The 26331-nt window shown below is 40.7% G+C and overlaps 1 protein-coding gene across 2 annotated transcripts; it reads right to left on the reverse strand.

The window, feature by feature from the left end:
* Positions 1–206: 206 nt before the first annotated feature.
* LOC133563257 (protogenin B-like) lies at positions 207–25198 on the reverse strand. Of its 2 annotated transcripts, none has more exons than XM_061917285.1 (19): positions 25034–25198; positions 24136–24435; positions 21334–21478; positions 20728–20861; positions 20353–20649; positions 20068–20227; positions 19738–19985; positions 18001–18165; positions 17495–17800; positions 16556–16741; positions 13739–13834; positions 13472–13658; positions 13258–13385; positions 5611–5781; positions 5257–5439; positions 3799–3895; positions 3589–3715; positions 3416–3523; positions 207–2162 (listed from the first exon to the last, which is right to left on the reverse strand). In XM_061917285.1, the coding sequence occupies exons 1-19, from the start codon at positions 25098–25100 to the stop codon at positions 1797–1799; spliced, it is 3471 nt and encodes a 1156-aa protein (XP_061773269.1). In that variant the 5' UTR covers positions 25101–25198; the 3' UTR covers positions 207–1796. The 2 variants fall into 2 exon arrangements, with proteins under 2 accessions (XP_061773269.1, XP_061773268.1); XM_061917284.1 differs by having other exon boundaries at positions 3799–3922.
* Positions 25199–26331: the final 1133 nt, after the last annotated feature.

Consider the following 26331-nt stretch of genomic DNA (forward strand, 5'->3'; position numbering starts at 1 on the left):
GTTAAAAATGTTAAAAAGATATGATGGCAATAAAGATTTTAAATGTCATTGCACATTTATCAGTGCTTTGCAGACACAAATATCACACATACATTTGATATACAGTATATATCAACATTTGAACAAGTGTTTTATTTCTTACTAATATGTTTTTACAGCAATTAACTGGCCTAAGAAGACACAGTGACACAATATTTTGTATTTTCCAAGGACAATTTTATTTCATAGCATTTGTGATCATCTTGAAAGTATCAAAAATTCCTTTGCAACACTCCAAACCATAACCTTATTTGTCTTGTGCACACTTTTGGAATAAATTGTGTATTTTGGCATTCAAAAGCATGAAAAGCAAAGAAAACAATATTTAAATTAGGACAGTTAAGACTACACACTATAAAGCTACATTTGGCACCTATAAGTCAAGTCAGCAAATATGATCTGTGGCATCCAAGTTGTCATTTCTAACAGACAAACTCTGAGCATTGCAGCAGCGATATTAACTTTGGAAAATGCCACACAGAAACTGCGACATGCTAAATAAAAAATTTGATCTCTCACAGATAAGAGATTGGTGGATAAAAGAACAGTTTAAATTGCCTTTCTACTGATCAAACGGAAATCATAGCACATTTAAATGCAAATTGTGTAAATTAACCCAAAGAAAATGGCTACATTTTAGACCTAAAGCTTCTTTGGTTTAGATAATTTCTATTATAAAGGTATAAAAATTGATTATGTTGCTGTTCACACATGGGGCTTCTTTTTTGATAGTCAGAATCCTTCATTGTCACACCTGGACACCAAAAACCAGGGCAGCGGGGGAGCAGTGATTAAATGATGTGTGCACAAAAACACGTGACATCATCCATCACTGACAGGACACACAAGATCAATAGTGTCTTCCTCAACATGCCAAGGACCAACTGAATGTAAAGCCACACCCATTTGAGGAAGCAGACAACTCTTTGGATAATAGCATCGGCGTCACCGCTGCGCTTAGCAATGGTCTTGAAGGCAAACGGTACACAAGCCGCAGAAACTTGCCCTGAAGCTTTCACCAGACTTAAGAAAGTTTACACTGAATAAAGCATTTCCAACCACAATTTAGAGAGAAATGTACATCAATGGCACGGGAGAATACTTTTTTGGCACCCTTGTCATGTACATCCTTTACATTTTTGGTTCCTCATATCAAAAAGTCTTTGGATCGCCCTTTCAGTATTTAAGGCCATTTTAAAGCTTTTGAGTTCAGTGCACTGAAAATCTCCTACATCTCAAACAACCCAAATAGTTTGACAGTATCTAATGCACTTGTTTTCTTTCCTCCACGACATGTACAAAAAAAGATAAGCGATGGTAACAGAATTATTATGGATATTAAAAGTACTCCAACAGAAGTGAGACAATGTGGCGATGGTGTGTGGTTTCACACAAAGTAAAAATGATGCGATGGGGGAGGTAGTCACATAATAACAACAAATGAGGTAGACAATAAAACACCCCCTCAGGTCCAACACTACTAAATACAACGAAAACGTCTTTAAAACATTCATCATGGGTGAGCTTTGGTTTAGGACAGATGAGGCCACAAAGACCAACAGGTAGAAAAAAAAAAAAGGAAATGAAATATTGTAATAAACATTCATACAGAATCCTGAGGTAGATCTGAAGAAAATGCTCATTTCCATCCTTCACAGCAGCTGACTTCCTGTTCCTTTGTGCCTCAGGAAATAACCCATCGGCTCAACTCAGAAAGCGAACGAGGTAGAAAAGGTCAATTCTCCACTAGTCGGGTGCTAGCTGCCGTCGGAGGCGCAGCAGGGTCGAGCGGCGTCAGGTGCTGGAAGATGGAAGGAACCACGTATTTGCTCGTTTTCCACTTGAAAAGACATCTTCAACTCGGCGCCACTGCACTGTCGAATGGACTCAGGTCCGGAGCTTTGGTTGGTAGACGCATTGCTCATCTCTTCGTTGCTTTCCTCGCTGGAGTAGTGTCCGGAGTCTCCCGTCTCTTGGCTACCATCGCTGCCTTGAGAGCTCTCAGCATGGAAAGGTCCAAAAATGATCTCCCGGGACGATGGCGTCAGGGGCGCCGACCCTTGGTGCTCCACATACCTCAGAACAGTTTTTCCACCTTCATACAAGCTGACTCTCCCCTCAACCTAGACACAAGATATAATTATTATAAAATACAAATGTTATCTTTTTAAAAGCAATATTGTATGATGTCACACGAGCTGTAGTGTTTATGGAAGCTCTAATTCTAGTAGGGCTCAGTCCTGGCACAATTTCAAGGATTTTGTGCAATCAAAGTGAACGTTTTCTAAACTCAGTCATTGCATGCAGAAGAATAAGAATTAAGAGGGCAAGCATTTTGGCTCTCGCAGTTTGTGGGACATTTACTTCGACGTCTGCTCTGAAGGGTGCGTGACGTGAGTTCCTAAATATTATTTTTGCTTGTCTTATGCTCATTTCTTAACTATTTCTTTTTGCAACAGTCTATTTTGGCAAATAATTAGATCGTTATGACGATTATCGCTTTTGATGACGTGTTGGTTGGATGAATGCGACCCTCCATCCATCCATCCATCCATTTTTCTACCGATTGTCCCTCTCGGGTTTGCGGGGTGCTAGAGTCTATCCCAGCTGCACTCGGGCGGAAAGCAGTGAACACTCGCCACCTCCAATCATTCAAAATGTAGTCGCTCCGGACACATCTGAGTTATATCAACATACTTTATATCCTACTTAAATACTGTATATGCTATACTATAATATACTACTTAAATCACCAAATGATTCCCAAGCGGGGCACATGCTGCTGCTCACTACTCCCCTCACCTCCCAGGGTGTAAACATGGGGATGGGTCAAATGCATAGGACACATTTCACCACAGCTAGAGTGTGTGTGACTATCATTAGAACTTTAACTTTACTTAAAGAGGCCTTAAAAAATACATGAAAATATCTGATACAGGTCACATTTATATACATAGTGCAATTTTTAGTACACAATATGCATTAGTTCTTACCAATTTTATTTTTTCATTACGTTTTACTTCTGTTACTGTAAGTAAAAACCTGCACTGTAACCATAGGTCTGTCTATCGATCTATCTGTCTATCTACCTATCTATGAAGATGTTAAATGTTTATTTATCTATTTCAGTCATCGTGTATATTCATTTTGCAAAGTGTTCTGTGTGTAAAACTGTAATCATTCTCTATGCAAAGTGTGTCGTGTTAACATCTTTTGGCGGCTGGATCTGTGTAATTGGATTTATATTTTTTCATATATGAAGGAATGTTTCGGCTTTTAGACGATTCGGTTTTTAACAAACCCTTTGGAATGGATTAATAATAAATACTGAGGTACTAATGTAGCATAATGTGGGATAGCTAACATGCTTACTTACATCATTTAAAATAGGAGTGCTGACATCTCTATTGAAGAGTAGCCACCTCTTGCTTTGGTTCTTGCTCATTGCAGGCCCCACACTCTTCATCACTATGTTTGAAGGACTCTGAAAGACACGTAAAATTATATACCAAGGCTGCTCTTCGGATGCTTGCTTTTTCCTTGTCTCACCTTGCTGTCTGTGAAGTGAGTGCTCATCATGGGGATGAGGGCCTCAGCGTTCTCAACATGGCGCTCACGATGCAAAGACAAACCTTCACCAGGAGGCTCAGTGATGGCCTTGTTGCTGGGAGATTTTCTAGACAAAATAAAACAGGATGGCAGTTATGGATATTGAAAGTCACCTTGCAGGTTTTTTTTTATGATTGCGACAATAAGTACCTTGGTCTGCCTTTACTGATGAGGATCAAGGCACACATTACAATACAGGCCAGGGCGAGGCTCACTCCAACAATGATTCCAGTCATGGATCTTTGGTCTATGTGGTACAGACCATCAGAGAAGGCTGTCAAATAAAAAAGACACTTAAACTACACAAACACTGACAACCAGGGTGAAATAATACAGCAAAAAGGCTGCACTTACTTAAGCTTAGTGTCACACTCATGATTGTTCATTTGTGTTTAGAATAAAGTGCAGATACTAATTAAAGGTTGATTATAATACTAAAATTAGAAAGTAACTAAAAAGTAGTGTGGTAGTGATGCCACTACATATAAATGTAATAAAGAATGCTGTAGTTTTTCAACCATAGAAATCATCAAGAAAATATTTTTCAGCATTTGTTTCTCACTCATTTTAGATTTCCCATTTCACCACATACAGTTGCAATTTAATATAAAGCCCTCACTGTAACTTATATTTATTTGCAAAATGTATGAACATGTCATAGCTTGCGATAGAAAAACAAAACTAAAAAAACGATTTCAACGTTAAAACTCTGCTGGAATCCCCACGTAAAATATTTGTGTGGCAAAAAAAGTATTGGAATAACAGTCAAAACAAAACACATCCTGAACCATGAAGCCTTGCACACACTGTATCGTACACACTTTGCATTGGGGTAATATTTGCAAGAACACCTTACAAAACTCATACACATACTACAAAAAAGAATAATAACGCTGGTGTAATCATACGAATATTGTTATATCAGGTGATTATGTACTGTATTGTTGACCAATAATACAATTATTATATCTGGGTGATGGTGCAGGACATTAGGCTCCACCATCCCCCTTAGTCGCATTTACACTCTTTTAATTCAATATCGTAAAGCTTCCTGAGGCTGAACCAATCAGTGGCCACGATGCTGAACAGTGCGCTGATTGGTTTGGTCTCCTCTTGTGGACTACATTACTGTAGTATTGATATTTTCATTTATTATATTATTCATTTAGCCATTTAATGCTTGAAAACGCTTTATTTTGGACCCCCAAATTTTATAATAGTCTTTAAAAAATATATTTTTTTTAAGTCTGCAATGTGATAAAGCTGCAATACTTGAGGGGGGTAGATGTGTCCTTTTTGGAGACACGATGTTTTTTTTTATGTAACTTTAATATTACTAATGTTTTGTTTTTTTCTTATTTTTACAAATGATGATGTTGTATTGGAAATGCAACTTTTTTCTCTTTAAATTGAGTAGATAAACAGTATTTTTGGTTTGTTGTGTCCGAAAAAAGAAGTAGTACCACAATAGAGTAAAATTGTTTTGCCTATCCATTGTAAGTATTCATATTTTGCAAAAATTTAGTTCACAATGGCGGTGAAATAATTTCATGTTTGCTTGCCAAATTTAAAACAAAACGCAATTAGATTAAATAATTTGGTACTCACCAACTGTATGCTGAAAGTGATCCGAGTGCCACGCGTTCTTGCTGTGTTGGGCATTTCCACGCTTCATGGCCAGCTCGACAACATCTGAGAAGGGACCATCTCCCACTTGGTTGGAGGCAGAGATCTTTACCATGTAGACGTTCCCTGGTTCTAGCTTCTCTAGAAGAGCCATTGTATGACTTCCTGTATTGGGGAGAGGGAGCAAAAAAAAAGTATACAGGATATTAAATACAGCAAATGATGAAACAATTTATTCAGATATGAGCATGTATCAAATTAATTTCTACAGTGTTGTATTACATAACACTACTATAACAATCCAAAGAATGTTTCTGTGTTTGCTGCCTGGCTCACCCTCTCTTTGAATTATTTGCCAGTGTCCAGACATCCAAGACTTCTGGGAAGCGTAAAGGATGGTGTAGTGTGTAATCATCACGTTGGGTTCCGTTGGCTCCTTCCAGGACACCAACGCCGTGTCTTCCTCAATCAGAGTTACTCGCACTCCTGTGGGCGGTCGCTTGGGCGCTGCAGACAAAACCATTGTGATGATTTACAAAAAGGATATATCGTAAAACAGTGATGATCGTCTTTTTAAATGCTACAGTTGCTTGGATTTGCGTGGTCCTGTAAATGTAATCCTGGATAAGTAATGCAAAGACATGCACCTGGGGATAAGTTGATTGGCAACACAAAATTGGCCCTAGTGTGTGAATGTGAGTGTGAATGTTGTCTGTCTATCTGTGTTGGCCCTGCGATGAGGTTGAGACTTGTCCAGGGTGTACACCGCCTTATGCCCGAATGTAGCTGAGATAGGCTTCAGCGACCCCCCGTGACCCCGAAAGGCACAAGCGGTAGAAAATGAATGGATGGATAATGCAAGTAAAAGAAAACATCACAAGTATACACTATAATGTGGGGGTCTCTAACGTTTTTTCTTTTGAGAGCTCTATAGCTGTATTAAAAAAGTTAAAGTTAAAGTACCAATGATTGTCACACACATACTAGATGTGGGGAAATTATTCTCAGCATTTGACCCATCACCCTTTATCACCCCCTGAGAGGTGAGGGGAGCAGTGAGCAGCAGCGGCGCCACGCCCGGGAATCATTTATGGTGATTTAACCCCTAATTCCAACCCTTAATGCTGAGTGCCAAGCAGGGAGGTAATGGGTCCCATTTTTATAGTCTTTGGTATGACTCGGCCGGGATTTGAACTCACAACCTACCAATCTCAGGGCGGACACTCTAACCACTAGAGCCACTGAGTAGGCCATACAGCAATGGATGATATCTGTCTATTACCTGACCGCTTCCATGTTAGCTACGTCTAGTTGTTCCTAATGTATATTTTCTGCTGGATCTACTCTCTATATGCTAGCTTTTTATTTTTATTTTTTTCTGCAGCTTTTACAGCTTTTTACACATGTAATATTGTTCATTGCATTAGGGATTTGTTATATATTGTAAATATTATATACAAATATAATATAATATATCAGTATATATTATATACTGTCTTTGGAATGGCAACACTAAATTGGCCGTAGTTTGTGAATGTGAGTGTGAATGTTGTCTGTCTATCTGTGTTGGCCCTGCGATGAGGTGGCGACTTGTCCAGGGTGTACCCCGCCTTCCGCCCGATTGTAGCTGAGATAGGCGCCAGCGCCCTCCGCGACCCCAATAGGGAATAAGCGGTAGAAAATGGATGGATGGATTATATACTGTATATATAATATGTAAATATTACATATATGTTATATTTTCTATTGCTACCATGGTACACTTTTCTAAGAATAGACTGGAATATAAAGACAATATGACATGCATCCATAAACGTGGATGCATATGCAAAAGTGCAATTTATTTATCTGTACAGTAATCTATTTACTTATATCTGCACCTTATTGCTTTTATCCTGCACTACAACAAGCTAATACAACAAATTTTTGTTCTTATCTGAACTGTAAAGTTCAAATATGAATGACAATAAAAGGAAGTCTAAGTCTATAAGCCTCTAAGACTAACTGCATTATCCTTTCCAATCTTACCCCTTCTATCCGTTGAAACTGAGCTACTGTGTGGAACAATTTCCCTTGTGGATCAATAAAGTTTGTCGAAGTCCAAGTCTAAGTCTAAACTACTTTTACCAAATAAAAATGGCCGAAAGCTATTCATTTTGGTAACATTTATTTTCGTAGTTTATTTCAACCCAGACAAAGGGAATAACTGATGGGTCAAACGATACTGATTCATCAATGCCTTATGAAACAAAGGAAAAGATACTACTGAAGCTTTGATTAGTGTGTCACTTAAAGAAAAAAAAATATGTGACCGATACAGCTGCTGTGCCATTAGACAGCTAGCACCAAACTGTGTTTATCAGGAAGCGCTTCTTTGGCTCAGGAGTGACCGCTCGTACTAAATGAACATGGGTTTCCCTCATCATCATTGATCTGAATGGATTTAAGAAAAAAAAAATGAAACAAAGATATGTGAAAATGTTAAAGTGTGGGGTCATTTTTATCACAGTATCATGTTAGACCCGCTCGACATCCATTGCTTTCCTCCTCTCCAAGGTTCTCATAGTCATCATTGTCACCGACGTCCCACTGGGTGTGAGTTTTCCTTGCCCTTATGTGGGCCTACCGAGGATGTCGTAGTGGTTTGTGCAGCCCTTTGAGACACTAGTGATTTAGGGCTATATAAGTAAACATTGATTGATTGATTGATTGATCTTATCCATCCATCCATCCATCCATCCATCTTCCGCTTATCCGAGGTCGGGTCGCGGGGGCAGCAGCCTAAGCAGGGAAGCCCAGACTTCCCTCTCCCCAGCCACTTCGTCTAGCTCTTCCTGGGGGATCCCGAGGCGTTCCCAGGCCAGCCGGGAGACATAGTCTTCCCAACGTGTCCTGGGTCTTCCCCGTGGCCTCCTACCGGTTGGACGTGCTCTAAACACCTCCCTCGGGAGGCGTTCGGGTGGCATCCTGACCAGATGCCCGAACCACCTCATCTGGCTCCTCTCGATGTGGAGGAGCAGCGGATTTACTTTGAGTTCCTCCCGGATGACAGAGCTTCTCACCCTATCTCTAAGGGAGAGCCCCGCCACACGGCGGAGGAAACTCATTTCGGCCGCTTGTACCCGTGATCTTATCCTTTCGGTCATGACCGAAAGGATAAGATCACAGCATCAAGATAGGTGAGGATGGGAACGTAGATCGACCGGTAAATTGAAAGCTTTGCCTTCCGGCTCAGCTCCTTCTTCACCACAACGGATCGGTACAACGTCCGCATTACTGAAGACGCCGCACCGATCCACCTGTCGATCTCACGATCCACTCTTCCCCCACTCGTGAACAAGACTCCTAGGTACTTGAACTCCTCTACTTGGGGCAGGGTCTCCTCCCCAACCCGGAGATGGCACTCCACCCTTTTCCGGGAGAGAACCATGGACTCGGACTTGGAGGTGCTGATTCTCATTCTGGCCGCTTCACACTCGGCTGCGAACCGATCCAGTGAGAGCTGAAGATCCCGGCCAGATGAAGCCAACAGGACCACATCGTCTGCAAAAAGCAGAGACCTAATCCCGCGGCCACCAAACCGGAACCCCTCAATGCCTTGACTGCGCCTAGAAATTCTGTCCATGAAAGTTATGAACAGAATCGGTGAAAAAGGGCAACCTTGGCGGAGTCCAACCCTCACTGGAAACGTGTCCGACTTACTGCCAGCAATGCGGACCAAGCTCTGACACTGATCGTACAGGGATCGGACTGCCATAATAAGACAGTCTGATACCCCATACTCTCTGAGCACTCCCCACAGGACTTCCCGAGGGACACGGTCGAATGCCTTCTCCAAGTCCACAAAGCACATGTAGACTGGTTGGGCAAACTCCCATGCATCCTCAAGAACCCTGCCGAGAGTATAGAGCTGGTCCACAGTTCCACGACCAGGACGAAAACCACACTGTTCCTCCTGAATCCGAGGTTCGACTATCCGGCGTAGTCTCCTCTCCAGTACACCTGAATAAACCTTACCGGGAAGGCTGAGGAGTGTGATCCCACGATAGTTGGAACACACCCTCCGGTCCCCCTTCTTAAAGAGAGGGACCACCACCCCGGTCTGCCAATCCAGAGGTACCGCCCCCGATGTCCACGCGATGCTGCAGAGTCTTGCCAACTAAGACAGCCCCACAGCATCCAGAGCCTTAAGGAACTCCGGGCGCATCTCATCCACCCCTGGGGCCTTGCCACCGAGGAGCTTTTTAACTACCTCAGCAACCTCAGCCCCAGAAATAGGAGAGTACACCACAGATTCCCCAGGCACTGCTTCCTCATAGGAAAACGTGTTGGTGGGATTGAGGAGGTCTTCGAAGTATTCCCTCCACCTATCCACAACATCCGCAGTTGAGGTCAGCAGAACACCATCCGCACCATACACGGTGTTGACAGTGCACTGCTTCCCCTTCCTGAGGCGGCGGATGGTGGTCCAGAATCGCTTCGAAGCCATCCGGAAGTCATTTTCCATGGCTTCCCCAAACTCTTCCCATGTCCGAGTTTTTGCCTCTGTGACCGCCGAAGCTGCACACCGCTTGGCTTGTCGGTACCTGTCCACTGCCTCTGGAGTCCTATGAGCCAAAAGAACCCGGTAGGACTCCTTCTTCAGCTTGACGGCATCCCTCACCGCTCGTGTCCACCAGCGGGTTCTAGGATTACCGCCACGACAAGCACCAACTACCTTGCGGCCACAGCTCCGATCAGCCGCCTCGACAATAGAGGTGCGGAACATGGTCCACTCGGACTCAATGTCCAGCACCTCCCTCGTGACATGTTCAAAGTTCCACCTTACCGTGGTAGAGGAGTTTGCGTGTCCCAATGATCCTAGGAGCTATGTTGTCTGGGGGCTTTAAGCCCCCTGGTAGGGTCTCCCAAGGCAAACTGGTCCTAGGTGAGGGACCAGACAAAGAGCAGCTCGAAAACCTCTATGAAAAGTAAAAACAAAGGACCCAGATTTCTCTCGCCCGGGCGCGGGTCACCGGGGTCCCCCTCTGGAGCCAGGCCCGGAGGTGGGGCATGATGGCGAGCGCCTGGTGGCCGGGCCTGTACCCATGGGGCCCGGCCGGGCACAGCCCGAAGAGGCAACGTGGGTCCCCCCTCCAATGGGCTCACCACCCATAGCAGGGGCCATAGAGGTCGGGTGCAATGTGAGCTGGGCGGCAGCCGAAGGCAGGGCACTTGGCGGTCCGATCCTCGGCTACATAAGCTCGCTCTTGGGACGTGGAACGTCACCTCACTGGGGGGAAAGGAGCCTGAGCTAGTGCGCGAAGTAGAGAAATTCCGGCTGGATGTAGTCGGACTCACTTCGACGCACAGCAAGGGCTCTGGAACCACTTCTCTTGATTGATCTTATAGCGCCACATAAAGTAAGTGTTCTTCTCTTCGAGTTTACTCTTTGGCTCATTGACTAGAGTTGTGCATTTCATTTCCTTTCTGCGCTACTATTCAATTAAAAAAACAAAACAGTTAAATTAGCTAATTATTGATTTTAGTGTCAATACAGGTAGTGAGTGTGAGGTGTCATTTACCCATCACTCTGAATAAACTTATTTTGCCAAAACATGACCAAAATGCTGGTACTCACATTTTGTATCAAAATCTCATGAAAAAGAATGTTGTTTGTCTGCCTTGTATTTTAGTATGCATTTTTTTCTATTGCAGGTTTTTTTTTTATCACTGGTTGATCGTATTTGACAAAAAGAAAGTATTGGTTGTTGTAGTTACTGGGGATGTTCCGATCAAGGTTTTCAACTGCCGATTCCGAAACGGATCATCCATGAGCGATTTGATTTTTAAATGTATTTATGGTGTGTGGTATTGACACTTTAACAGAAACCAACACAATATTTAAAGTAGTTCCTTATTCTCTTTCATGACACTCAAGTGTTTTAAAAAAAATAAAAATAAATACAATTGCTAAAGTCAATGGTACACAATACCCTCACAAAAGTACGAACTACAATTTAGTACTCATTTAAATCCTTTGGTGTGCACTCAAAGTCCTACTTTGTCCAATTAATTATTTTCTGAGTTTGTAAACATAAACAAAATCAACACCAACAAAAAGTTTTGAGAAAAAAAATATCTTTATTATCGCTCTAGTATCAACCATATACTGATAGTACCCTTAACACCAACTCGACCATGCATGGATTGATCCGTCCTCCACTTATGTGTCATATACTGTGACAATGCTGACACAACAACAGTTGCTAGACCAGGGGTTCCCAAACTTTTTGACCTGGGGACCGCCTTAGGTTAATACATTTTGGCCAGGGGTCGGGCTATTTACATATACACATATATACACACACACACATACATACACATACACACACACATATATATATACATATATATATGTGTGTATATATATATGTATATATACAAAAAAATATGTCTCATTGCAGATTAGACAAACTGTTTTTTCCTTACACTAAACCAAAAAAGGTCACATGTCCTCTGATGTTTAAAATCTCTACACTCAGTTTATTTTACATTTCCCCAACGATTTTGCCATTTTTGTCCATCCATCCATCCATTTTTCTACCACTTATTCCCTTTGGGATCACAGGGGGCGCTGGTGCCTATCTCAGCAACAATCGGGCGGAAGGCGGAGTACACCCTGGACAAGTTGTCACCTCATCGCAGGCCATTTTTTTCCCATTGTGCACTAACTGACTGAAAGAGCGCAATGACGTCACGTTAACGATGGGAAAATGCAAAATATGATTTGGCTAAACCACTTGGAGACCCCGAGAGTAACAAGCGGTAGAACATGGATTGATGGATGGGCTAGAAAGGACAGATTAAAAAAATTTTTTTTTTTTTTTAAATACAACAATACAAAATGAAAAACCTTTTTTTTTGTACTCGGAACTACCCGTGGCCCGGATTTTGGACGCTGACGGGCCATGTCTGGACCGCGGGACGTAGTTTGGAGACCCCTGCTGTAGACTTTTATTAATCTACTTGTTCATTATCTGCTAACTTTCTACTATAACATGGTTCCATCTGAACTTCATAAACTTTATTAAACACTTATTTCTTGGTGATGTTTAAAAAGTTAGCTTAGCTTAGCTAATAGAATGCCTACTCCTGGCTTTTTCTTCTTAACACGTTTAGCCTCATTCTTCGGTGATAATGACACTGTATTGGAGGCAATTATTATTAGTTTAGGAGGACAATGTCGTTTTGGCTTGTGTAGCCTTTTGAGACACTTGTGATTAAGGGTTATATACAGTAAATAAATATAAATAAAGTTTGGTAAATGGGTTGTACTTGTATAGCGCTTTTCTACCCCTTTTTAAGGAGCCCAAAGCACTTTGACAGAATTTCCACATTCGCCCATTCACACACACATTCACACACTGACGGTGGGAGCAGCCATGCAAGGCGCTCACCAGGGCGCATCAGGAGCAAGGGTGAAGTGTCTTGCCCAAGGACACGTGACTAAGATGGTAGAAGGTGGGGATTGAACCAGTAACCCTCAGATTGCTGGCACAGCCACTCTACCAACTTCGCCACGCCGTCCTAGTTTGATTAATTGATCGATTGATTAGGAGACTGTGTATGGAGATACAAAATTAGCCAGAGGGGATTAGCGTTTGCGGTCGGTATCAAAAAGGCATTAATTGGCGATGGCTGATCACATACATTAAAAAAACAAAAAAGTCCAATAACGACTGGTGGCCAATAAATCGGCACGTCCCTAATATTCATATGACTGACAACATTCAAATTCTACTTTGTTTAGAAAATCTCCACTCAAACAGTGCAATCCTTGTCTTTGTGCTATTTTGTGGTAATTTGTCATTAACTATGTCAAAATTGAACAGTTATAAAAGTGCTGATAGTTTAATCCAATATTATTTTTTAAGCCACTCAAAATCAGCTGGTGAGCTACTGCTTGTAGACCCCAGCCATAATGGATAATAAATTGCTCACCTGCTGGTAGTGTGCGATGATAAACAACGGCGCTCCAAGGACTTGACATCTGATCCACATGGAGACGCACCACAAACTCATAGCGGGTATTTGGATCTAAATGTTGCACGGTCACATTTTCTTTGGTACTGTGGAAAACAAACAACATTCTTAACCAAGCGTACCACAGTACACAGATCCGTACAGTATCCGAGATTTTGGATGGATATTTTACGTTTGCAAGTAGCGTAAAGTAGAAGCGTTGTGCGTTCCCACGATCGTGTAGCGGACAGTGTAGCTGACAGCCTTCCCTGGGGAGAAAGTAGGACGCTTCCAACGCAAGGAAACTTCAGAAGAATTGTTGGCCGAAACAGTCACATGATGTGGAGGTGGAGGGGTTGCTGCCATTTGGTCCCTAGCAGCTGTACAATAAAGGCAAAAAAAAACATACACATCAGGTTGAGTCATGAAAAGCATAAATACAAACTTGTATTGTACTTACACACACATCCAGGAGTACTGATGGATTGGTCCGTCTCATAGCCATCTCCAGCTTGACTGAAAGCCAGGATCTTCACGCGATATCTTCTCCTCGGATCTGGGACACATTTTTCATTAGGCCATGTCGCAACTACACCGCAAAAACTGAAAACTAAGTAAGATCAAATATCTCAAATAAGTGAGATTATTGCTTATTTTCTGTCCGATAAGATAATTCTTCTCACTAAGCAGATTTTATGTTGGAGTGTTTTACTTGTTTTAAGGGTTTTGGTCCTAAATGATCTCAGTAAGATATTACAGCTTGTTGCTGATATGTTATGACCCACATTGAGTAAAACATGCTTGAAACTAGAATATCAACTGTTGCAAAGCTGTGTCATCAACACTCAAAAGTATAAAACTACTTTTTTAAAGTAATAATTTCTTAATTCAAGCATGAAAAAAAATCATGACTTTGACACAATTGTGTCTCATAATTAAAACAGATGACAGCCAAATGGACTATGCTGTTTTATTTTCAATGAAACAATAGAAAATAAGTACTCATATAGTAGTACAGTTGTTATTAGTGAGAATATACTTTTTTAAGGTATTTTTGGGTTCATTGAGGTTAAGCTAATTTATTTGTTTTGGAAATATTTGACAAGCCACATTTTCTTGTTCTATTGGCAGATCATTTTGCTTAGTTCAAATAAAACACCCCCAATTTTTGCATTTCTTTTCTTGTTTTTGTACACTGACTTTTTGCAGTGTAACAAAAGCCTTAGAAATAATTCTCATGATTGGATGGTTTGGGATGAAAAACTCCGGAACATTAACAAAGCAGCATGGAGTGAACCAAATATAGCAGCACATATTTCACAGAAAACAAACATAAATGCATTAAGAATAACAACAGGAGTTGAAGTGTGTGGGTCATAACCCCCGCACACCCCCCACCAATGCACAGTCTTCTGTGTCACCCCAACCTCAAATTTATTATGTGCTGTCACGTGACACGTGACGGGAAGGATCAACCAGGCGCCCAAAAATTGTTGAAAAAAAAAAAATCAATTGTGAATATGTCTTTAAACAAATAATATTACAGTATAACATAAAACAAAATGACATTTGAAGAGAAATCGAACATTATGACAAAAAATGCAAGCATTTATAACAATATAAATTATAGGGATGAAGACTATGTTTATTCTTGTTTTGTTTTCTCCATGACCTTATACTGTATATGCTTCTTCCTTCTCCTATTCAAACATGAATAGTGTAAGTTCCTTATATGTAAATTGCTAAGCATGTCTGAAACAAATAATCCAAACAATAACAATCATAAGTGTCAAATAAACAACACAACATTTTTGAATGGTTTTGGAATAGAAACTAAAAGCATTAGTGAGAAATTTCAACCGACATAGCTACCATTGCCTCAGCTCCTAAATCAGGACATTTTTAGGGAGTGTTAAGATTAGTTTTATGCCTCCGATGTGAAAGGTCAGCCTATGGGTATTGACCACCAAGGCGGGGTGTCCAGACCTTGTTGTGGGGGGCTGGGCTGCGGTTGCAGCCTTCAGCTGCTGGTAGCTGAGGCCCATGGGACCAGGGGGGGTTTGACTTGGGTCATCGGGTCAGGCCAAGATAGAACAGACGGAATCTGGGAGCAGGACTTTCGGATAGGAGAGGGGCCCCTTTTGTTCCTTGTTTTGTTCCTGCCTGTCTTTCAACTTGGAGGCAACGTGGCTCCAAAGCGAAATGTTGTTCGCAAGCACAGCAGGCGGATTATCAATCGTTTTCTTTTTCATGACTAATAGAAGCCAAAAGACTTGAACTTTAAGCTTAAATTGAAATTTTAAGTTTAAATTTCAGGTGCCCTGTTTCTGTTTCAGCATAATGACAGTTAAATTTAGATTTTTTTGAGTTAAGTTTGTGTTTATTTCGAACATGCATGCATACAACATGATACGTCACAATTTCCAGATTCTCTATTCAACATGTTTGAAAAGGAGTAGGAAGAAGCAAAGCTTATTTAATACTACCCCTTTTCCTTTACACAGCAGTTGCTAAAACTTTTGTTTACTTCCTGTTCCTAATTTATTCACAATATCCTCCATAAATAATAACAATTAAAATAATAAAAATGATAATTAGTGAAATAAGTTATATTTCATATGTAAGATTATCAAAAAATGAATGGATGGATGAAATAAATTCAGAATGGATCTTCTTCTTTGCACTTTGTAAACACTTTAAGTTTGAAGAGTTTCTTGAAGTGGATTATATTAGTAAATTGTTTGATTTATTTGCTTAATCCATTCCATAATTTAATTCCACATACTGATATACAGAAGGTCTTAAGTGTTGTACATGCATACAAATGTTTTAAATTACATTTTTCACATTTTAGTCATGTACAACACAGGCAAACATTGCAGGCAGTGGACTAATCCAAGACTGCTGTCCCATGGTTAGAGGTCAGCAGTCCTGTCCGGTTACGGCCAATCCCGAGGGTCTGTTTTGTGTGTTTCGCGGTCCAGCGAAAGAGAAGGGGGGAGGATCTGGTAAAGCCGTTCCAGCCCAGTACGCCACACAATAGCCAGGGGTAATTATGCAAGTCACTGGATGGGAAACGGTGGTGGGAGGGACATCTGGACCCTGACCTATAACCTAGGAGGCTGAGCCCACTCAATACTGCAGGCAAACTGGAGAGGTCAGCCCACATTGATCTGGGTCCAGGGTGGAAATGCAAATGTGGTGACCAACTGCCCACTAATTTTTTAATTAAACCCTCGGCAGACGTATGTTAATGTTATCATCTGTCCTATCTTACCAAGGCCACTGATGGTGTAGGTGTTGGTCTGAGCCTGCAGCTGGATGATGGGCTGCTCAGGTTGGCTTTCCTCATTGTAACACAGGCGGAAGCCGAGGACAGCATCAAACTCTAGGGCGCTTTGCCAGCGTGCCACAATGGAGGTGCAGTTAAGCGGCTCAAGTTGGAGAATAGGAGCTGAGGGCACTGAAAGGGGGAACGAGAGTAGGCATGAGATCAATACACTTTCACAATTGGAAAACTACAAAAGAAACCTTTGAACACATCACAACATCAGGATGCTTACAATGACACTTTCAAACTATTTTAGGTGTATTTTCTAAACACAATGGCATCAATAAGTTGATCATTTATCAGCAACCTAGTAGCAATTTGTTGGCCATAGCAGAGAAAAAAAGCTGGGCAGAAGACACCAAGATGTGAAAAAAAAGGCTATTCTTTCCCCCGCACAGACCCCTGAGGCCCTCTCTTTACGACCCGTGACTGAGGCGACTCTTACATCACTGACAGCGGAGGCCAAAGGTTCGTGAATAATCAACACAAAAGGCTGCAGGACAATACTACAAGGCTAAAGGAACGAACTTTGGACATGAGATGGCCCTAATGCAGCAGCGAAAAAGTCCCTTTGCCACAACTGTAAACTTAACATAACACAATTAGGGCTGAAGAAGTAACAGACGCAGACCTCTTTGAGTTTTTCTTCTATCCAAGATCGGGCCCCTTAATTTTCATATGAGCTTGTTTATCTTAGACATCAGCAGTGCATCACTTAAGTGTGGAAGAACTTTCGAGACCTAAACTCAACGCCCTCAAAATCCTTAAGGATGAACAAGAACAGAGCTTGTAAGCTTGACCAACATCAGTCACCTCTCAACTAAAATGATTTTCTAGGTCAACCTTGTAGATGCACCTATGTATTATAACTCCCTGCTTGTTTACCTTTGCGACTGGAGGTCTTTGGTGTACGGTAGGACGTCCACGCTGAAGGCTCACACCAGCCCACACGGGTGGCCGCGGCCATACGGAACAAGTAGATGGTGTCGGGCTGGAGGCCCTCCAAAACGTACCCAGTGCGGTTCTGAGGTAATTCCACCGAAATGACCGTACTGTCGACAGCTGTGCGGTACGACAGCCTGTATGCTGACACCCGCCCGCGGCTCAGTTTGGAGGGAAGCGGTTCCCAGCTCACCTGGATATCTGTCCAATTGTGGCTTATCAAACGTAACTCAGGTGTACGCAGGGGCACTGAAAAAAGAAAACATAAGGGTGTATTGTACTAAGCTAGAAAAGTTCAACAAGAAAAACATTGCAGCAGCGGTAAAAGGCAAAACCCTTAACCACTGTTTCCAATCAAAAGGTGCTGTGTACACAAAGGATTTACATTCACCTTAGCTAAACTGCCAGAGTGATTTACTGCTAGGAATGTGGGGACTCTCAGAGCTTACCATCCTCCAGGGTGTGCTGACTGACTTGATCGGACATACGACTGGCTCCCATTGGCATGTAAGCCACAATGTAGAAGGTGTAGTTTCGAGCCGGCTCAAGCTCATCGATGATATAACTGGTTGTGTCGTTGCCGATAACAACTTGGTACTCCTCATTGTTCAGACCTGCAATTCAGCGGATCAGAGAACAGGTTAGGAAATAAGTTAGCTGGAGTGTGAGAGGACAAGGCTTTTTTGAAAGCAATACATACAAAGCTGATACTAATTACTCATTAGGGATGTACTGAGTGATTGGCCACCGATCAGTATTGGCCGATTTTCAATGCCAATCACAAACGCTGATCCCCTCCGGCTGATACTGTAGTTATTTTTAGTCGCCCGGCTGACAAGCGGCGAGCACCTAATTATGTGTCTCCATAAACAGTGTGGAGCCGCTCCCCTAAGTTAATAATAATCACCTCCTTTGTGGCAAATATACTGAATTTCTTAGTATCTTAAGTATCATTATCAAGTATCAATTTCACCAGAGAATGAAGGCAAACACGTTACAGACCGAGAGCAAGCCAGGGAACAGGCATGCTAATAGCTAAGATAACCACTAAGCTAGTTGGAAACAACATCACAAAATAATTGCTTTATAAGTTTAGGAAGTGTAGATGGAAGCACATTACAACAGAAAGTAAGCAGGTATTATCAGGAAATTGACAAGTGGATTAATAAGCATAGTCTCTTTCTGTTTGTGTGTCAGCTTTGTCACAGCCATTACATAAAATGTGATGTCGATACCAAAAGTTTGGACACACCTTCTCATTCAATGGTTTTCTTTATTTTCATGACTATTTACATTGTAGATAGTCACTGAAGGCATAAAAACTATGAATGAACACATTTGGACTTATGTACTTCACAAAAAAAGGTGAAATAACTTAAAATATATATATATATATTTTTTTTTTAATGTTTACAAACCCAAGTGATAGTTCCCTAGACACAGGAAGACTGAGGGCAAAAACCAAATGGTTTAAGTGAGTAGTAGATAGTAATTTGTACCTTTGTTGAGTATGTTTTGTATGTAATAAAAGAAAATAAGGAATTACCTTAAATATTGTGTTGATATTGTTAAGCTGTCAATAGCACTCACCATTAATAAATGGAAAAATGTACAGTTAATGCATGTGATCGGAGCTTACTCCTGGATAGTTGGCATCAAAATCGGCATCATAAAACTTTGACTGTAACATCCTTAGTAATTGTCTCTTTAATGTATGCAACATACTATCGGGCATATTTAAGTTAAATGCAAATTACTGGCCAATTAATTAGTTAAAGCCCAAATATAAGAGCTGTGATGAAAAAAGGACAAATAATAGAAGTAATAATTATTTCAGTTCAAAATGAGACTGTCAGATAAAACATTATTTTACCAATATCTTTATTATTGTCTCCAGTTAAATAAAATAATAAAAATAAAAGTAGACGAAATATTAGAAAACTAATCTCTGTATAAAATTAATATTGTTAAATCTCTGACTGACACAGTATGAAACCATCCTTTCCAACTAAATACGCTTTCAAAAAAGGTATCCTGTTTCTTTAAGAGAGAATATGTTCCTATGGTTGTTGTTAGGTAAAGTTGCTATTTGTATGCACTCCTTGACCTTTGCTCTGTGCAGCAACAGCAAATTAACACACCGAGGACATCATTGACAGCACAAAACAGTGAGGAAAAAGTCTCACCTTCAGCCTTCATGTAATGGATGGAGTAGGCTATGACTCTTTCAGCCTTGTAGAGAGGCCTCTCCCACGCCAGCAAGATGGCCGAGCTTGAGATGGTCTCTGCGTGGATATTCCTAGGAGCACTGGGCCTGTCTTCTGACATCACAACAATGAGGCGAGCCAAGGACAGCACTGAGCCCTGTTCGCTCTCCGCCATGCACTGATAGATGGCGTCGTCTTCAGGAATGATCTGAGTAATCACCAATTTACTGGTGAAATGTGGAAAAACATGATCAGTACATGTCAGCTTATCTTATACGAACATGTTTGTGTTTTGTCCACAATTAATACCTGTTGTACATCTTAATGCGTCCATTTAAGTGAACCGCTTCTCCGTTTTTTAGCCAGCTGATGCGAGGAGTGGGCACTCCTTCTGCTTGGCACATGAAGCGGGCAGTACCAGCCCTTGGACGGGTCTGGCTCTCAGGCCTCTCGACAATAGATGGTGGCACTGAAAACGCGACATAAAAGAAAATGGTTGCGATAAACAAATAATGGGTTCCATGTTATTTGCAAATTACCTTAAAATGTTTTTGATAAAGGCGTTAAAATACTGTACTTAAGAGTGTATTGTACCTTGAACTGTGAGGTTGGCAGCGGCTACGGTGTAATTGCGGGTTCCAGGGGTGGTGGCCCTGCAGAGGTAGACTCCACTGTGTTTGGAGTTGACGTCGGTAATAATCAAGTTCCCATTACCCAACACTTTGGCTTTATACACGTCAATGGGTTTACTATCAGCACGGCTCCAAGAGATAATGGGCCAGGGGTTTCCAGTGGCTAAGCACTCTAGCACCACAGTTTGGTGGAGAGAAACGGTCAAGTTTTGAGGTCCAGCTATGATTCTTGGTCTCTTACGGATTTCAGCACCCGCATCTTTTACAAAGGGAAGGCAAATACTTTAAATCAGTAAGCTGCTCCCAAAATACTAGTAGTAAAACAATGAATTCACACCTTGAATGACTGTCAGCTTTGCCTCTCGACTCTTCAGTCGGCTGCCGATGTTAGTTGCGACACATCGATACTGTCCAGCATCCTTCAGCTGGACACTGTGAATCTGAAGAACTCCATTGGGCAAAACAGTAATTCTATGCACAAACAAAAGTAACGCTGAGGTCAAACTGCTGGGTTACAATGTGTAATACTGCTTGAACACACATTATAATATTTGAAGTGTTTGTTTTTGACACTACATGGGCCAAATTTTTAGGGTATTGAATCGATCGCGCGTGGACTGTTTGGTTTGTTGTAAAAGACGTTTCACCTCTCATCCAAGAAGGGTTCATCAGTTCAAAGTCTATGAGCATGAACTGATAAAGCTTACCTAGATGAGAAACGAAACGTCTACTAAGACAAACCAAACGGTCCAGTTGCGATTGAATGCCCTGACAATACAAGGACTTGGATGAATGAGAACATCCATAGATATATGGACCAAAACATAAAGAGGCACTTTAATCAAGCATGGATTATGTTAGAGGTGACGTCCTGTATGCGTAATAGTCAGGTGTTCTAATACTTGTACATAAAGGTTGTTAGGGCTCTCCGTTGATATGTTACCTGTCTGTCTGAAGAGGTAATGTGCTTTGGTTTAACTCCCAGGTTACTGTGGCAGGAGGTTTGGAGGTGACGACACATGAGAATCGGGCAACCGAGCCCTCAGTCACCTCCGTAGGCAATGGGTGCAACACAAACTCTGAAATACCTGCAGGAAAATTCAACGGATTTTACACTTGAATATTGTACAACATGCAAAGCCTTGGTTTTGATGGTGTTCGTGATAAGTGATGTATAGTATGTGACATGTGGCTGTTATAATCTTGCTGCTGTCCCCTTTGCTGAGCAGCTGGTCCAATCAGTGGATCAATTGAAGTTATGGATCAAAACGAATCAATGGATGAATAACATCACCTAATTAACGGTTAAGCAAACATGGCAGTAATGAATAATGAATATATGATTGCTTTTAATTGGCTAATATTTGAATCAATTTGGATTGTACTCAGTCCTTCATAACTTCTAACACATACACACACCACCCCTAATCTACATTTATGTGAAAGGCCCTCTTTAAGTATTACCAATGACCTTCACTCATTAGGGTGATAACTCTACCCCTCCACCCCCACACTAACAGGAAACAAGTCAATATTGTGTTAAAGCAAATCAATATCCCCTTCTCCCCCACTGAAACTTCTACATTGAAACCCACAGCTTTGGGAAGTCCAAGAGCAATTTTGTCATTTACAACCTCATCTTATATACAGTATAATTCAGGGAGAGAAGCTTGTTTAAATGACATATATATGTGGCAGATCACCTAAAATTTGCTTCATGCTGGTAAGTTGTTCCTAATTATTTTAAAGGAAGTGTCTGTGAGTTAGATGACCTTCTGATAAAAAACAAATTGTCACTAGCAGTATATTTTGGCTTTGAGTGTTGATGTTGCATGGCTTTACAAATAAGTTGTTGTCTCTTCATGCAAACCCAGCATCAGTGATGTAGATGATGGGCAGGGACCTGAGCACACTGATCTGCTACAATGGTTGCCTCTGTTGTAAGAAGTGAATCAATGTCTGGGTCAAACAGCACAAAGGTTTCTCTAAAAAGGTCAAAGTTGACTTCAAGCCCATGCCCATTAAATTACATCCAGACCTGCATTATTGCCTAAAATTTGTAGAAAAAATGTTACCTGCATCTTATTAATACTTTTGTTGTAGTGGATCTTAAAAACGTACCCTTTATTTTATTCACATTGAAACATTCTGGCAGTAGATATTTTTTTTAAATTTAATTTAACAAAAGTGTTCATCTACAATGACAATGGGGGAAAAAACACTTTTCTCATTGATGTTTTTAGAAGGCCAACACCAGTGAGTGCCGTTTTAAACATGTTCATTCAAAAGTGAAACTAGCCCAGGATTCAACAAAAGGGCTCTTCTGCCTGACATGGCAACACGGGGGTCGCCCAAGTGAAAGGGATCGTGTCCTGGGAGCGAGAGCAGGGGGCCATCCCAGTCACATCAGGGCTGTGACATCACAAAGCCCTTCCCTGTTGACCTCTGAACCCCAGGACCTCTGGACAGAAGGAGAGCGAGAGAGAGAGAGGCCCATCCTCCAACTCCACGCCTACAGATGACCAAAACCTTTAACCTTTTCCCTCACAAAAGACTGGACTGGACTTGGACTTTTGTGGGGAGAGGTTTTGTGGTCTTTCCTTTTTGTTTTGTTTTTTTTAGAAATACAGTCATCCCTCGCCAGATTACACGTTAGTGGGCAGGTTTATTTTTTAGCATATTATATGATTAGTTTTTTTACCCTAAACTAAGCATTTTCAATCATAAAATGCCTAAAATAACGAAACATTTACCACTAAATGAGAAAAAATTTATCAGATCACGTTGTTCAGTATTGTGGCCACTGATTGGTTCAACGTCAGAGAGCATTACTATATTGGATGAAATGAGTGTAAAAGTGACACAGGGGGTTATTTCATGTCTAGATGGCTCTCATAATGTTTAAAAACATGTTTAGAAGGTTGTAAAAGGTTTTTAACGCTGTAGTTGTGAAAATATTAAATTTGTAATGAATGATTCCTACTTTGCAGCAATTCATTTATTGCGCTAAACGAGAGATTACTGTAGTAATAAGTACTAATTCTATGAAATAGACTTGACAACATCCATAACTAAACTGAATAGTAAATGTTTAGATAGACGAATCCTTTCCTGTAAAATTCCATCCATCCATTTTCTACCGCTTGTCCTTCTTGCATCACAGAAAATTGAAGTAAAGAGTTCCTCTAAAATTACTGTTCACACTGTCAAGATCAGTGTATTTCCCTGACACTATAGTGAGAGAGATATACCGCACTGAGACCAATGAGCAGCAGCATGCATGGTGGATCAGGCCCGCTGAATAGACACATCTGCCCTGTCCACTGATATCTGCACAAACAAATGCGTTTAAAAACCTAGCCTTTTCTTCTGGGTCAGTCAGGGGCACTCCAAACAAAGCCTAAAAGGCAAAGGGCCTTTTCAGAAATTCTTCTGTGTAGCGGACCTTCAGAAATTACACTGAGCCGCAGCCATAGGGACAATGCAATGATCCAAAGAGAGTTCAGGTTGATTTTGTATTTTTTGGGGTAATTGTCTTAAAATTCTAAACACCCCTGTTTGACATGAGCACCTAAACTTTAGTGGTTTGTCGTTAATATAGAGGGGAAAAAGGGAGGAGTACATCTGCTTCCCATCTCTAGGTTAATAACCCATGAACTTGCCATCCTGATGTATAATACCACTAACTGGATACTGCCATTAAGTTCAAACAAAGATCTTTGGATGTGTTGTGGCCCATACTTACTTGCGATAGTCAGGCGTGATCTTTGGCTAAGGATAGCTCCAAACTTGTTCTCGGAGAGGCACTGGTAGAATCCTTCATCCGACTCCTCCTTGGTATGCTTTATCTTTGGTATGTACAAGGAGCCGTTGCGCAAAAACTGGTAGTGCTCGCTGTCCGTTAAGCGAACGCCGTTTTTTAGCCACTTGATGGTGACCGGGGGCTGACCGTGAGCTTGACAGTCCAAGACGGTGGGGTCTTTTGGTAAAACGGTCACATCACTGGGCTCGGTGATGAAGGATAACTCGCTAAAACACAAGACATCTGGAAGACGAGAATTGTAGCATTGGTGCTTCAAAAAATAAGCCTAATTACACTAACACAATGCAACAGTTATTTGAAGTATTTGAATATCAAAATGAGTAGATGCAAATTATGCACTGCATTAACAAATCAATCAAAAAGTAAAATTAACGAATGGTTAATAAGTTGTAAAGTTGGCTTTTCTTTAATGAAAAGACAAGAAAAACAGGTAGAATTCCCTTGTGTGGGATTAATAAAGAAAATCAGCACAAATCACAATAAAAAAAACTATACGTCCAAAAAAGAAAGTAACAACATAGCATACATTCAGCATTCACTTTTGATTTCTTATTCTAATTAAAAAAAAAAGATTTTATTAGTATGAAATGCAACTAATGCTATCGTCTTATGATGCATACAATACATAATAGTGTTGTTTCCCATATCCACTTTTAGTATAGTACAGGTACTGCAGTAGAAGTAGGAAACAACAGTAAAGTTTTTGTTATGCAGTATTTTTATCAACAAAAAGCAATCATTATCACCAAGCTTGCCTTCATAACATGTACTCGCATCTATAGTTGACATGATTTCCAAACAGCAACAAGAAGGCACTTACTTGGTGAAAGCAGGGGGAAAAAACAAAACCGCCAAAGATGGCAGACTTTCATCTTAAACTTCGCCATTTATCCAGAATGCAGTCTCATTTTCCGCACACAGAGAACCTCCGAGCTCCTGTGTGTATGACTGCTCAGAGGTCCCCCAAAACACTACTGCCTGCAGCGGAGCAACACCCGCGGCTCTATTGGGGTGCAGAGTCCCCGCCCCCAGCCACCCACGCTCTCCTTCACGCATGCGCAAACAACGCGTGTCTCAAAAGCAGAGCTTATTAATACACACGTGTTGGGAGAAAAGCGGTAAGAATACTAAAATATCATAGCAAAGTAGAAGTATTTATAAGGTATAACAAGTAAATATTATATATTGTTCTGTACTGAAGTATTATGTTTACGAATTAAGTGTAAAAAATGTTTTAATTGAGTTTTATTGTATTTTAGTACAAAATAAATATGATTTATGTATTACTCCAGTACAGTATGAGAATTTTGCGGTCCACCCTGCAAAACGACACAATACACAATTAAAATATTCATTCATTTTTTACTTATCTCCTTCATTGGTGTGCATCATTGATCAATAGACAATTATATCTCAATTATACAGTTTTACATTTACACACCAATGCCTGAGAAGGAGCAAGATGAAGAAAAATCTTATATTTTCCTGCCCGCTTCAACATAATACGTTGTCTTTCTTAATGGATATCATACAAACCAAAAAATACATCCAAATGTAATGAAAACAAACAAAATACACAAAAAAAAACACAAGTGCAAAACTTCATGAAGTACAAACCGAACAAAAAAAACCATACACCTCACGGAATGATACAAAACCAGAAAAAAAGTAAAATAATAAATAAAAAGCAACATGTTAACACTTATGGCTGTCCATATGATCTTATTGTTCTGTCTTTAAATATTTTTTGCAATTGGAGTATTTTTCTACAATCTTTTATCTCATTGAAAAGAGAATTCCATAGTTTAACCCCCACCACTGATGTACACATTTGTTTTAAAGTTGTCCTTGAATAATGATGTTTGAAATGACCTTTTCTTCAATGCTCTGTATTCTCAGAAGTGATGACAAACATTTTTTGTAAATTTGCACAATTGAAGTATGCCATCACATTCGATCGTTTTATTAAAAACAGCTGCACATTGACATTAGTTCTGAAAAAAAAGACAACATTTTAAACAACATGAGGTCTGGCTTAAAAAAATATACATACATTTACACTATTATTAACATTTTTGCAGAATTGGGTAAACAAAATCTTAGAAACATCCCTGCACC

Source organism: Nerophis ophidion, linkage group LG12 (assembly GCF_033978795.1).
Source record: "Nerophis ophidion isolate RoL-2023_Sa linkage group LG12, RoL_Noph_v1.0, whole genome shotgun sequence".
NCBI classification, from domain to species: Eukaryota; Metazoa; Chordata; class Actinopteri; order Syngnathiformes; family Syngnathidae; genus Nerophis; species Nerophis ophidion.

Coding starts and splice junctions, on each gene's coding strand:
- LOC133563257 (XM_061917284.1), bottom strand. CDS start 25,100: ATGGCGAAGTTTAAGATGAAAGTCTGCCATCTTTGGCGGTTTTGTTTT. Junction 20,650..20,727: donor AAAGCTGACAGTCATTCAAG/GTGTGAATTCAT, acceptor CCTTTGTAAAAG/ATGCGGGTGCTGAAATCCGT. Junction 19,986..20,067: donor CGCATTAAGATGTACAACAG/GTATTAATTGTG, acceptor ACATTTCACCAG/TAAATTGGTGATTACTCAGA.